Source organism: Chanodichthys erythropterus, chromosome 23, assembly GCF_024489055.1.
Source record: "Chanodichthys erythropterus isolate Z2021 chromosome 23, ASM2448905v1, whole genome shotgun sequence".
In the NCBI taxonomy this organism is placed as follows: Eukaryota; Metazoa; Chordata; class Actinopteri; order Cypriniformes; family Xenocyprididae; genus Chanodichthys; species Chanodichthys erythropterus.
The window spans coordinates 13,286,156-13,299,229 of record NC_090243.1 but is presented as its reverse complement, the minus strand read 5'-3'; the positions used below and the strand labels follow the sequence as shown (position 1 = coordinate 13,299,229).

Sequence of the window (13,074 nt, the reverse complement as noted above, 5' to 3'; positions counted from 1 at the left end):
GCGATAGATGGGCAGTTTAGTCACAGGCAAAACCAACTCCATAAAACAGGCTCTCAAAGAGACATCAATAGCTGTTAATATTTAATTTTGCCCATCCGATAATGCGTTTCACTGAAACAAATCATTACTGTATTGAATTTGAGATAAATGGTGTGCAGAAAATTCTGAGGCTTAAAGCATTTTCCACTGTTCTGCAAAGTATGCAATTTATATGCACGTGTTATATAAAGACATATGCAATCATTTATTATGCTTTCAATGCAGGAACAATTTAGATTCTTCGTTTTGCAATAAAACACACATAAAACAGTACAACACAGGTACATAAAGTCCTTTTAAAGTTTTATTCACTTAAACTTTTCAGTGTTAAAGCAACAAGAAAACATTTAGAATGTCCTTTGGTGTGATTTTCTTTTTTACATGTCAGTATATATACTGTATGTAAACTGATATTCTTTGATGCCAGCACGTTGCCAATATACGTTGCCGAAAACTTCACAATCCAACTGAAGAAAAAAAAAAGCGTAAATGAAATAAAATTTCAGACAAACATAATTGAATATTTAATTCTGTTTGCACCTTGACTGAACACACAAAAATGTTGCCCTTAAACACATTTCAGCAATAATACAAAAAAGTTTATGTTCTACATTATCTTTACTCTGTCAAGAAAATAACTTCTGTATTAATACAAAAATTAAATACACTGATGACTGTCTAAGCATTTCATCTGTTTGGGTGAAAACATACATCTTTGACCGTGGCCTCAGCAAACAGTCCGTCACATTGCAAAGTCATGAGTTTTTAATCATATTTTTTGGAGGATAGGGGTTGTGCCACATGAGTGTGACTAACATCACACAGACTGAAAGGAAACCCAAAAAATATATGAAAAAAAAAAAAAAAAAATCAAGGGTTACAGAATAACATTCACAAAAGCACATGGTGGAGGAAGGACGGGGCTCTTGACACAAAGGACACTCTAAAGTTTATTTTCGAGGGTGGGGTCGGGGGTGTTGGCGGGACGAGCTCAATTTGAAAGCGGATCAAATGTGACAGTCTGAATAGATTTCCTTATATCCACAATGCACTGACAGCAAAGAATGCTTGTTTCTTTTCATAAGTCTTTCTCCATAGTATTACTGCTTTATCTTTATTTTTTTTGTAATTGCCAGTTCATACAATCCGGACAGTTTTCCATCGCTTCGTATCACAATAGCTGAAAGCAGTCTACAGCCAACATGATACCCAGAATGGCTCAGGTGAGGGGCGGCAGCTGGCTTTACTCGTACATGCCGCTGGCTGGACGCAGCTCCCGTTGCCATGGTGATAAAGGGAGGAAAGGGATGAGTCTTGTCCGCTCCGATCCCTGTCGCTCTCTCGTTCTGTTAGGGGAGTGAGTATCTACTATGGCTTGGTTCACATCTCTAGTTCCTCTTATTTGCCTCATAAAGCATATGCTCAGGTAAATTCTATAAATAACACCTTGATTTTTTTTTTTTTTTTACTTTTAGATTTTTATATTGAATCAATTTTTATAAATGCTATTTTTATTGATGTATTTATTTATTATATTTTGTCTGTCATCCTCTGAAATTTCGCTTTGATATTTGGGCACATTCCACATGGCCGGCTGAGTGTCGGTGGGTCTGGTGCACTGCTCATACAGAAGAAGCTGGATAGTCAGAGATCTGCCTCTCAAAGGACTGTGACCCAGCAGATCTCCATGAGGAGAACGGGACCCAAGACGAACAGCAGCAAAAGCAGCATCGGCGCAGGGGGGTGGAAGGAAGCCAGGCCCGAGTAGGACAATCCGCAGCCGGCCGGCTCGTTCTCACACCGCGGTTTCTCACACAGCAGGCCGATGTACGCCGGAGGACACTGACAACGGATGTTGTTCACACACACACCACCGTTTTGGCAACGCAGAAGTTCATTGTCGCACACCCGGGCTGTGGCATTGAGAGGAAAAGGATAAGCAGAAGACAAACACACACACAGGCTAAACCCAAACAAGTATGAACACTTCTATGATTACATAGAGCTCTATTCCTGAGATATCATATATTCATCTATTGCTGAAAATAGACAGAAATAGTCAATACAAAGTGCAGGCAAAGTATTGATTGAAATGAATCACAAGTAGAAAACTTAATATCATTATTAATAGAAAATCATGAGTAAAAAATATTGATAGATTTTTTTTTTTAACAGAAAATTGAACTGTTCAGCTTAGATTTTTATTATTTAAAAATTGTTTTGTTTTGTTTTTTTTCTTCAAAAAGTTTACTTGGCATCCCTGCTCATCGGCCACCTCAAAATTACCATTTGAAAAAAGAAAAAAGGATTAGTTCACTTCAGAATTAAAATTTCCTGATAATTTACTCACCCCCATGTAATCCAAGATGTCTTTCTTTCTTCAGTCGAAAAGAAATAAAGGTTTTTGAGGAAAACATTCCAGGATTTTTCTCCATATAGTGGACTTCAACAGTTATCAACGGGTTGAAGGTCCAAATTGCAGTTTCAATGCAGCTTCAAATGGCTCTACATGATCCCAGACAAGGAATAACGGTCTTATCTAGCGAAAAAAAAACAAAAAAAAAACTTTTTAACCACAAACGCTCAACCTTGCACTGCTCTGCGATGTGTCACACATTACCTAATCACGTTGGAAAGGTCACGCGTGAAGTACCACGGTAGGGCGAAAAACTCTAATTTTCTCCTCCAACTTCAAAATCGTCCGACATCTTTGTTTTACCTTATTTTGTAAAGGGCGTTTGACTTAGTCTTTGCATGTTCGATTTTTAGACACTGGATTGCTACTTTCGGTCTATGTCACATGTGACCTTTTCAACATGATGAACGCATCGCAGAGTGATGAGAGAGATGAGCATTAGCGGTGAAAAAGTATAAGACCCTTATTCCTCAGCTGGGATCGTGTAGAGCACTTTGAAGCAATTTGGACCTTCATCCTGTTAGTAGCCGTTGAAGTCCACTATATGGAGAAAAATGTTTTCCTCAAAAACCTTAATTTCTTTTCGACTGAAGAAAGAAAGAAAGAAAGAAAGAAAGAAAGAAAGAAAGAAAGAAAGAAAGAAAGAAAGAAAGAAAGAAAGAAAGAAAGAAAGAAAGAAAGAAAGAAAGACATCTTGGATGACATGGGGGTGAGTAAATTATCAGGAAATTTTAATTCTGAAGTGAACTAATCCTTTAAAGTACTATAATTTGTCTGGTTTCATTTGAAACATTGAAGAAAATGTCACTCAAGAGAGCTCAGCATTGCCATTAACCCAAACCATTAACATGGCATAAGTTTCTGCAAATCCCTGATAATGAATTGCAATCTCCATTATGTGGCGGCACTGCACCCCTCAGGTGCATCGGGCATCAGTATATTTAACAACAGGGACACCAAGGCCAGACCTTCTCCCTTCGGATGCAAGCTGATGAGCAAGCATCAGGCAAACAAATTCCAGTGCAAACTAGCAAAAACAACAGAAACAAATAAAAACCGATAAACAAGCCATGCCTCTCACATTTTCATCAAAGCTAGAAAAGCACTGTAAACCTGCTGATTGGAAAATAATCATCTAACACACAATCATTGACCTATCAGCTTGCGAGGAATGGTTCTGAGAGGCCTTGTGCGTTGCAGCATCTGTTTAATGGCTGTTACTGAGCTATTTTGGGATGGACTGAGCTGACAGGAAGAGCTGGATGATAGAGAGAGGAGGTGTAACTCTCCCAGTCATAACAGGCTGATTAGGGAGCTGGCAGAACTACATGGTCTCCAGCTTCTCTCTCTCCATCTCCTGTGTGGATACGGGCTTTATGGTTGAGTCAGGGAAAAATGAGCCCCTGTTTGTGTCCATAATTCCCTCTGTTCATCATTGCCGAGTCTTTTTACGATGCAGATCAATCGTTCCCTAGTGAAAACCCACACTCGTACCACAAAACAAGACTCAGACATTGGACCTGCAAGATGAACTATCAGTGATTAACACATATAGATTGAATGTGTTCAATTAATATTAGTCTCATTAGTATTTGTTAGTATAGACATGCAAATCATACATTTCTTAACATTTGGATACACACTGATACAGTTTATTTGTGATAATAATAATATTAATTATTATTATTATTAACAATAAAATAAAAATAAAAAATATCAGCGTGTATCCAAATGTTAAGAAATTATCTATTAAATTGTGCTAAGTTATTAATTAAATTTTGCAAAATTCATGCATTTTCCTAATTAGACACAGCAATAGTTTCATCTTTAAAGACTTGTTGAAATTAGTGTCCGAATTTAAAGCAATGCATGAGTGTTCGAACAAACTTGATATGCAGTTACCTCTGAATACCACATGGTTGTGTCAATTCTGAGTGAATTTACATTCAACCAACAAGCTATATTGAGTAAGAGGAACTTAATTTGTAGCATAAACACATTTTTTTTTTTAAGTTGATTACTCAAAAAAAAAAAAAAAAAAAAAAAAAAAACGCTCAAACTATCAGAGTTGTAGCCCTGGAACCAATTAATCTTATCTATTTCAGTTCAGATAAACAGCTATCATAGCACATGCTAACATAACTTATTTAATGTATATTTAATGAAAAGGTAGGATATTACTTGTCACTATAGCATTGCTTATAGTGACAATGTAGTGTTTACTGTACATTCATGTATCTACTCTTCAGCACAATGGTAACCACAAAAACTTCAACATTACTAAAATTCTTTTAAATGTAAAACATAACAGCATTAAACACTAACAGGTCTTTCCCTTCACTAAAAACAACTAAATTAATACTTAATTCCAACATTTATTTATTCATGAAATGACTATCAACTGTCCTCCTCCAAGCACATTTTAAACTTGTCAAGCCTGCCCTTAAGAAATGATAAAGAAATGGAAATCAAAAAAAAAAAAAAGACTGTTTATAAAAAAACTGTTTATAAAAGAGGTTTTATTGATTCAATGTTCTAGATAGGAGTCTTTTTATCTTTTTAAATCTTCAAGTTGCCCAATGCTCTTTTATAGACAAGATGTTTCCTATTATAAATGAATCTTTTTTAAAAGATGTGTAGGGCATATTGACTGTTTGCAATCTAGACATCAATGTTGCCTCTTACCAAACTGTCCATGAGAAGGAGATTGTACAGAAAGAGGTAATGAGTTGATTGTGTCTGTGGAAAGAGTTTTAGAACTCCTTTTTGTGGGAAAGAGCGAATTGATCGATTACCTTTTCCACAACTGTGGCCTTTGGCAAGAGTGTTCTTGTGCTTCATCTGAAGACAGACTTAAAGAGGCACAGTTATGTAGGTAATGTATCTCTCAAGAGTTTGGGTCTTTTTGGTTCACCCTGTGAGTTCAACTCTTTCTGTCTCCTCAGTTTGATATCCCCCGATGACCAGAAAAAGGTGCTGAGGCAAGAAGAGTCCCGTCAGTGATTTATAGCTGGTATGGGTGCTAACAAACACCTTTAACTTCCAATAGAGGGGGGGCATGGAAACTATTTACTCTGCTGTTGGTTGAGAATGTATCTCTCATATCCTACAAACAGTTTAACCTCTGTATCCTACCCCAAGCTCTCTAGAGCCCATGCACATGAAGGCGTTTTTATCTAATAAATATGAGCACAGGTCTATTTTAAGAGAGCAACTGAAGGTCTGTATATGTTTAAAGCATGTTCACTCATAACAAAGAAAAATGTGCCAAGCCTCTAATTCTGCATTCATAATGTTCTTGCATGTAAGCCATAATAAGCGAATAAATCGAGCCATTTATTTGGTTTGCTTTTGATAAGAGGGATAATATTTATTGAGAACAGCAGTAGATTGCATGGTGCTCTGGAAAGAAAAGGCTTATTTGAAGAAAGATTTGAGCTTTAATTGCATACCGAAATCTGCATACAGATGGACGGGATCAGGAAAACGAGCCTAAGATTACATTTATCACACACATTTTGGCCTTCGGGACTTTTAATGAGACAAATGCAACAAACTTAAATCTCTTATCTAGGACATCTAGCAAAAAAGCGTCTGTGTTGATGACAACATCAAATTAAAATGGTTATGGTGCTATACCATAGTGCATTCCATTGGCTGAAACAGTCACATGGTAATGCATCTTCATGCTGGTGGGAGATGGATGTGTATATAGAACGTGTCTCTTTATTTCTTCTTCTAGAACAGACAGTAATGGGAGTGCATTTGCCAAATGTCACCATTTGTACCAAACTCTGGTTTACTTTAATCTTGTTACATGTGATGGTGTGAATTTCTGCTTCTCACACTAAACTAGAATGAATGCACTGTTGCATTCAAAGCCACTCTGAACTCGATATACACATGTACTGGACTGTCCATCTAACATTATTGCAGCCAAAAATCCCTTTGTGTTATCTGAGGCTTTGGTAAATGTTGACCTTTGATGCTGGAAGCCCATTGAAGAATACAAATCAATGCTTGACCTACGGATCGTTTCAACCGCAACACTTGGAGCCAAAAGAGAAGACCAGCCATCACAATGTGGCCATAACAGCAAACAGCCAGAGAACACAGCGCAGGCGTCAAATGTTCTGCTCACTTCAAATATTAGCTCAGCTGTCTGCATTCATCTGCACAAATGCACATGCATGGGATTCTGCCGAGATTTGTTTGCATGATTTATCTCGGTGCTTGAGAAGAATTCTACAGTAATACTATTAAGAAAAAAAACAATTCTAATAAATGATGATAATAATTCCCTCAAAATGAAATCTGCAGTTAAACCACTAACAAGGCAGTATAACAGGTGTGACTGAGCCTCGGAAGGAAATCAGTCCAAGTTTATTTGTTCCCAAGTGCTGTAAGCAAACCAAGCTGCTCATTCCCGGGTAAGCCAAAAAAGCAGCAGCAAACAGAGAAAATAGAGGGAGGGAAGGAAGAAGGGAGGGGGTGAGAGAGAGGGAAAAGAGAGCAGGGGACTGAAGCTGCAGGTTGGTTGGAGGTTCTACTTACATTTGCAGCCATTGTCCCACAAATATCCTGGCAGACACTCATGGCACTTAGCCCCTGTCGTTCCTTCCTTACATTTACAATATCCTGTGCCATTACAGCGATCAGTGTTTGAGCCAAAGGGATTACAATTACAGTCTGTAGAAACAAGACACACACATACACACAGTGGAGAGACGGGGTCTGTGGTCTTCAGCCTCTCAGATCAGCTCATGAATAAAATCCCTCTGTTTTCTACACAAAAAGCATTTTTGCTCAAAATGGGCCTCTGCTGCCTCCTTCATGCACATTGCTAGTCTACAAAGGACAGATTTATAACCCGTATATCTGAATATTTACCTTACATCTTCCATTTCAAGGGAATAAAATGAGAAGCATCAGCTGGGGAAGGTGAGTGAGGGTGGAAAATGGAAACAATGGCATTTAGTTTAGTGAGGAAAATGTATGTTTGTGAATGTTTTAAGGTCTTAGAAGTCCCATAAAGAAAATGACTGCGCTGTGCATTCTGAATAATTTTACGAAAATATATTTCTATATTTAGTTTAGCACAAAAAAATGAGTGGCATGAAGGAAAGGAACATACAAAAGAGAAAAAGAAAGAGAGAGACACATGGTGAAGGGTTCCTGAGTAGCCCATTTGTTTGCTGTTCACAAGTCAAATACTGATAATACTGATAATTTCCCCTCAAAAATATCTCATAATTAAATCCTTTGAAACTACAGGAAATGTCCTTGAAGATGACCATTTTATTCAAATCAACATGAAACTGCATTTGCAACACATTTCACTTGCATAATTTTAATTGCGTTTTTTTCTGAGTGAAACAAGATACTGAACAGAAAAAAAAGAGTATGACTTGATTTTATCCAAGTAAGTGTTTGGGAATGTCAGTAACCCTCTAGGTCATGGATCACCCCAACTAACATTTGACCTAAAGGCATCTGGCCAACTACCCAGGGTCTGATTACTTTCTTGGTGCTGAAGGGCCATTCAAAACCTACATCTCTGGGACGTCTATGGAGAAGACAAATATTTTGAGCAGATGTTGATCTACTGAGGGGTTTTAAATATGCAAATGTTTTTAATATTTTCCATTCAAAAAAGAATCTGATTAATTCTCTTGTGTTATCTCTGAAGAACTTAGCCTAAAACTGTGTACTGGCATTTCTGATCACAACTGCATTTTTGTTTTTTGAAGAAATTACTTATTTTCAGTATAAATTCAACAGTATGCCCAGCACAACAGAATTCTCTATAAGTGTGAATAGCCTTAAAGGGTTAGTTCACCCAAAAATGAAAATTCTGTCATTAATTACTCACCCTCATGTTGTTCCACACCTGTGAGTCCTTCTTTCATCTTCGGAACACAAATTAACATATTTTTGATGAAATCCGAGAGGTATGTGACTCGTCCATAGACAGCAATTTAACCACCACTTTCAAGGTCCTGAACGCCAGTTCAGTATTGGCAGAGGCTGTTCATGTGAGCAGCACGACGCATTTGTGTGATGTTGACACCAATAATGAGTCAATAAATAAGACATTTTTGATGAAATCTGAGAGATATCTGACTACTTTCAAGGTACAGAAAGTTCAATTCAATTCAATTCACATTTATTTGTATAGCGCTTTTCACAATACATATCGTTTCAAAGCAGCTTTACAGAGAATGCATGTCAGAAAGGTACTAAAGACATTGTTCAACCTTAATTTTATGAAGCGATGAGAATATGTTTGTGCGCAATCTCTTCTGTGTCATTCTCATACACTGTTTACAATCAGCGCTTCCAGGTTCTATGTCAGAACGGCGACTCATTATTGGTGTCAACATCACACGAATGCGTCGTGCTGCTCACATGAACAGCCTCTGCTAATACTGAGCTGGCGTTCAGGACCTTGAAAGTGGTGGTTAAATTGCTGTCTATGGACGAGTCACATACCTCGCAGATTTCATCAAAAATATGTTAATTTGTGCTTCGAAGATGAACAAAGGTCTTAAGGGTGGTCTTATGACATGAGGGTGAGTAATTAATGACAGAATTTTAATTTTTAGCTGAACCCTATAAGGTTTTAATACAGTGAGTAGAACATATTAATGCTTATTAATTATTAATGCTTTGCTAGAACACTAACACAAACCTCTCCCAAGATGCACTTTTCACATATTTTGACAGCTCTTTGGCCCTCCTGTGAGTACAGCTTTTGCTGGGTTGAGGTGGAGGTCAGAATCTGTGACCTGTAACACCTAAAGATGTTTGTGTAAGTCACACAGCCGTGACCTGCTCCCAGACACCTCTCTCGCTCTCTTCTTTCTCTTGCTTCTTCTTTTCCAGAGTGACATATGCAGCACGCAGCACCTTTTTCTGTGGCTGTGAGCCTTCCCAGACACCTCACTGGGGAAGTGTGATGGCAGACATCACCTCTGTCTCACAATGACACCCTTCTGGCTTTATTGTCTGTCTTTTGTTTTTTCTTTCTGTCTTATTTCTTGTACTCTGCTTCATGATACTTTTTCTTTTCCTTTCTGAGCTTTGTAAAAAACATTAAAGTTTACACTAATAAACATACCAATTTTTTTTTCCAACAGTGTCTTCTGTTATAATCTGCCATGTATCATTGTGTCATATACTTGCTGGTTTTGTAGTTAAACACTAGAGTGATGTGGTTCAACATGACATTGTTGACTCACACAAGCATGCGTGAAGAGACTCGGGTGATGACAGAGAGATGGACAGACACAGACAAGGGAGTGAAGAGATGAAGGATGATGGAGCAATAGAAAGGGAAGGCCAAACGGCAGAATTTGGGAGGATGTGTGATGTGCGATAAGCTGTGTTGGTGGTTGGGAGTGCTGGAGGACTGACCTATGCAAACATTCTCATCGTCCAGCTCTGCTGAGGCATTGCGGTAGTATCCAAGCTTGCACAGCTGGCAGTGCTGCCCTCTAGTGTTGTGCTTACAGCTCACGCAAATGACGGTGTTTATCACCTCGATGTAACTGCAGCGATTGGAGTGACTGTAGCATTCACAGTCTTGCAAAAAGGGGAGAGAGATGTGGCTGTGTTTAGGGTATGTGTGTGCGAGTCGCGGCGGCGCTGCAGAAGAGGGGCACCATGGCATGCGAGGTTTGGATGGTCTGAAACAGCGGAAGGGTGGCAGGCACTGCCATGGATGCAGCCAGCAGTGTTAGATGTACGATCACCTTAAGATGAATGGAGAAGCGGCGTTGTTATTAGAGAGTTCGCCTCGAGCACACCACAGCAATGGAGAGGAAAATAAGAGCAGGAATGGAAATCAAACACGAGCAGATGTAATTTTCAACCTCGGCAGAATGCGAGTGCACATGCGATTTGAAATTTACATCCACAGTATTTATATTCTATTGCTCATGGAGAGTTGTCTCAAAGAAATGATGGAAGGGTGTAGTGAAGGAGCTGGAACTTTCAAACATGAGAATAAAACAATGGCTTCTATTTTCTATGCCCCCGAAATAACAAAGCCTCTCAGGTCGAAAATGGGTACACAAACTGTATCCTCTCCACAGAACTACTGCCATAAAATGAAAGACAAAGCACTTTTTTCAGTATTGATTCTGTCAGCTCCAAAATGAGAAATAGCACAACCAAATCAGAAATAACTTCCTATCTATTTCCCCACAGCCTCCAAAGAAACCAAACAACGTTTATCCAGGACCCGCAAGGAGTCTGTCCTAGTTTCAAAGTGAAGTTGAATCTCAATGCTCGGATGCTGCTCTTGGCATAACATAACAAAGTGGCGCCCTGACCTGCCAGGGACACTTGGTCAACCAACTGGCCAGCACCCTTGATCCAACGGGTCTGACAAATCTTCTCGTTCATAAAGCCTCCGTGTCCTTCCCTCCTGAGATGATTTCAGGGCTTTCGGGAGAAATGGAGGGATTCTCATTATCAACATCTGGATTGAGGTCAGGCCTCCTCAGCAGCCTTTTCCCCCGTCCCCTGACTGAAGGAGTCGAGACAGACATATCTCCTGTAAAACGATCTCTAAAGCTGCCTGGATATGTCAATCATTCTGTCTGAGAAATGTTTTAGAGGGCCCACTTTAGCCCAAAAAATTGACGGGCTTCTCGCCTGTGAGCCACTGTGGAATTATATCAGATTCAATGTTCTCATCCAAACTCGGATCAGCAACATCGACTGTATACAACACATTTATCCGGCAGAGTCAACATGATGCTTCCCTTTCTGATTCATCAAGTAAAATCCTTGTCTCCTCGAATTTCAAAGACTTGTGTCCCAAAAGCATTTGGCACAGAGTTTCCATGCTGATTCAGGATGGAGTTAATTAACAAGTTAATAATAAAGAAATTAAACAATAAAGTAAATACAATAAAATCAATATCTTTTTACTGGTACATCTTGATATTATGGAAAGTGGGAAAAGTAAGGTCAGGGATAGGTGTTCTGCAATTATAGAAAGTACAGGACTCACTCTGGATTCATTCAGGGGATGGTGGGAGGGTAATTCGGACAACATACACTGACACAGAGTAGTGAGAGGATATGAATCGAGTCCTCCTACCTCTCTTACTGTTTGCAACTTGTACAGAAGGAATGGTTGACAAAGCAACTTGAGGAGCTACTGGACAAAATAAAGACAAAATAAATCAAATAAAAACATTAAATTATAATATGAACATTACATAATCTTTGTACCAAAAGAAGAATGAAGTTGACAATAAAACAAGAATGCAGACTATTTAAATCCTGTTTCTCTGTCATAAATGATAAAAATAGACACAAAAAGAACACAAATTTGCATAGTGCACGTTCCATTCCTTGCAGCTGTTGTGGTTTGGAAGTTTTCAACGGTTCTGGAAAAGAAAAAGCCTGCATTGCTGGCAGAAACTGCTCAGCTGGCATTAGCGTAGTTGAGCTTCCCAGGCTTCTTGTGTGAGAGCACGTAAGGCTTAGATCCCTACATCCCGCTGCCAGTCTGACACAACAGCAGAACAACGGGGCTCAGAACAATCCCAAAGTTATCAGCTCATCATGCATTCACAAAACAACCCAAGTTGCAATGAGCACTATGTCCTTCACTAACCTCCAACCCCCAATTCAATCAAAACCACTGTTTATTCAGCGCTGCTGTTTCCCTGATGTTTCTCTTTGGACATCTTTCTGCATATGTATTAACTTGAATCAGTATACCTAAAACAGCCATGAAAACTCCCCAGCAGAGCTGAGAAAAGATTGAGAGGGCCCAAGAGAGAGCGCCATTCCTAATTAAAATGGAGGGCATAATGCTTTAAATCATCTTCGCATGTGTCTATATGGCTGTTCAGCTTGTTTCTTAGAAATGCTGATTGCTCAAAAATCTCAGCTTTGAGACATGTCAGAAACTTGTATGTGAAAGAGATAAAGCAAAAAGATGTTTGTCCATCTGGAATGAGTCAGTACAACAAATATACAAAAAAGACTAGCTGTCAGCAAACTTCTGCTGGATCTGTTTCACTCTCATAGCAGTCTAAAAATTGTTCTGTGAGTCAGATCAAAGGAAATTTAATCCAAGTTGAAAAATATACCCTACCTTGATTTCTGTTAGCGACACCTAGAGATGAAATGTTCTGCCGAACTGCATGCAAGCAGGAGAAATCAGGTGTTAATTGAATGCACTGGCTGTCGGATGTCAGATGCATTAGGACGGGTCTAGTTTGGACTCATGTACACATAAACAGCTACACACATCTCCAGATGGGTCATTCATAAAGTTGAGCTGATAGGCTCGATGAGAACAAGCAACCAATAGACCAATCACAGGTCATCTCTAGAGATTGTATGTAATTGAGCTGTATTGGCTAATTCTATATTAATTCATGGGAATGACGGTTGACAGAGATGAAGGGAAATTGTGTCAGTCTTTCGGATGCACTGTGAGACTGGAATGTGCGCATATGTAATCATGGTTGCTTGAGATACTTGTTCAGTTCATCAAATTGATTAATGTGAAGTGTGCTTCTGGTTGAAAAAAAGCTGACAATTGAAATGATGATTTGATGGGAATATCCTCATAATTACATACAATTCAT

General features: G+C 38.9%; 1 protein-coding gene across 6 annotated transcripts in view; it reads right to left on the bottom strand.

The window, feature by feature from the left end:
- Positions 1-350: 350 nt before the first annotated feature.
- The window catches only part of ntng1a (netrin g1a), a 151,345-nt gene continuing 138,621 nt past the window's right edge, over positions 351-13,074 (bottom strand). For 3 of the 6 annotated variants that reach the window (XM_067377614.1, XM_067377616.1, XM_067377615.1), the window contains 3 exons: positions 9,872-10,039; positions 7,010-7,144; positions 351-1,952 (listed from right to left, as the gene is read on the bottom strand). In XM_067377614.1, coding sequence (XP_067233715.1) covers positions 1,699-1,952; positions 7,010-7,144; positions 9,872-10,039 — 557 coding nt within the window. In that variant the 3' untranslated portion in view covers positions 351-1,698. Of the gene's footprint in view, positions 1,953-7,009; positions 7,145-9,871; positions 10,040-11,567; positions 11,628-12,575; positions 12,621-13,074 lie in introns of all 6 variants that reach the window. The other 3 variants (XM_067377617.1, XM_067377618.1, XM_067377619.1) reach the window with 3 other exon arrangements.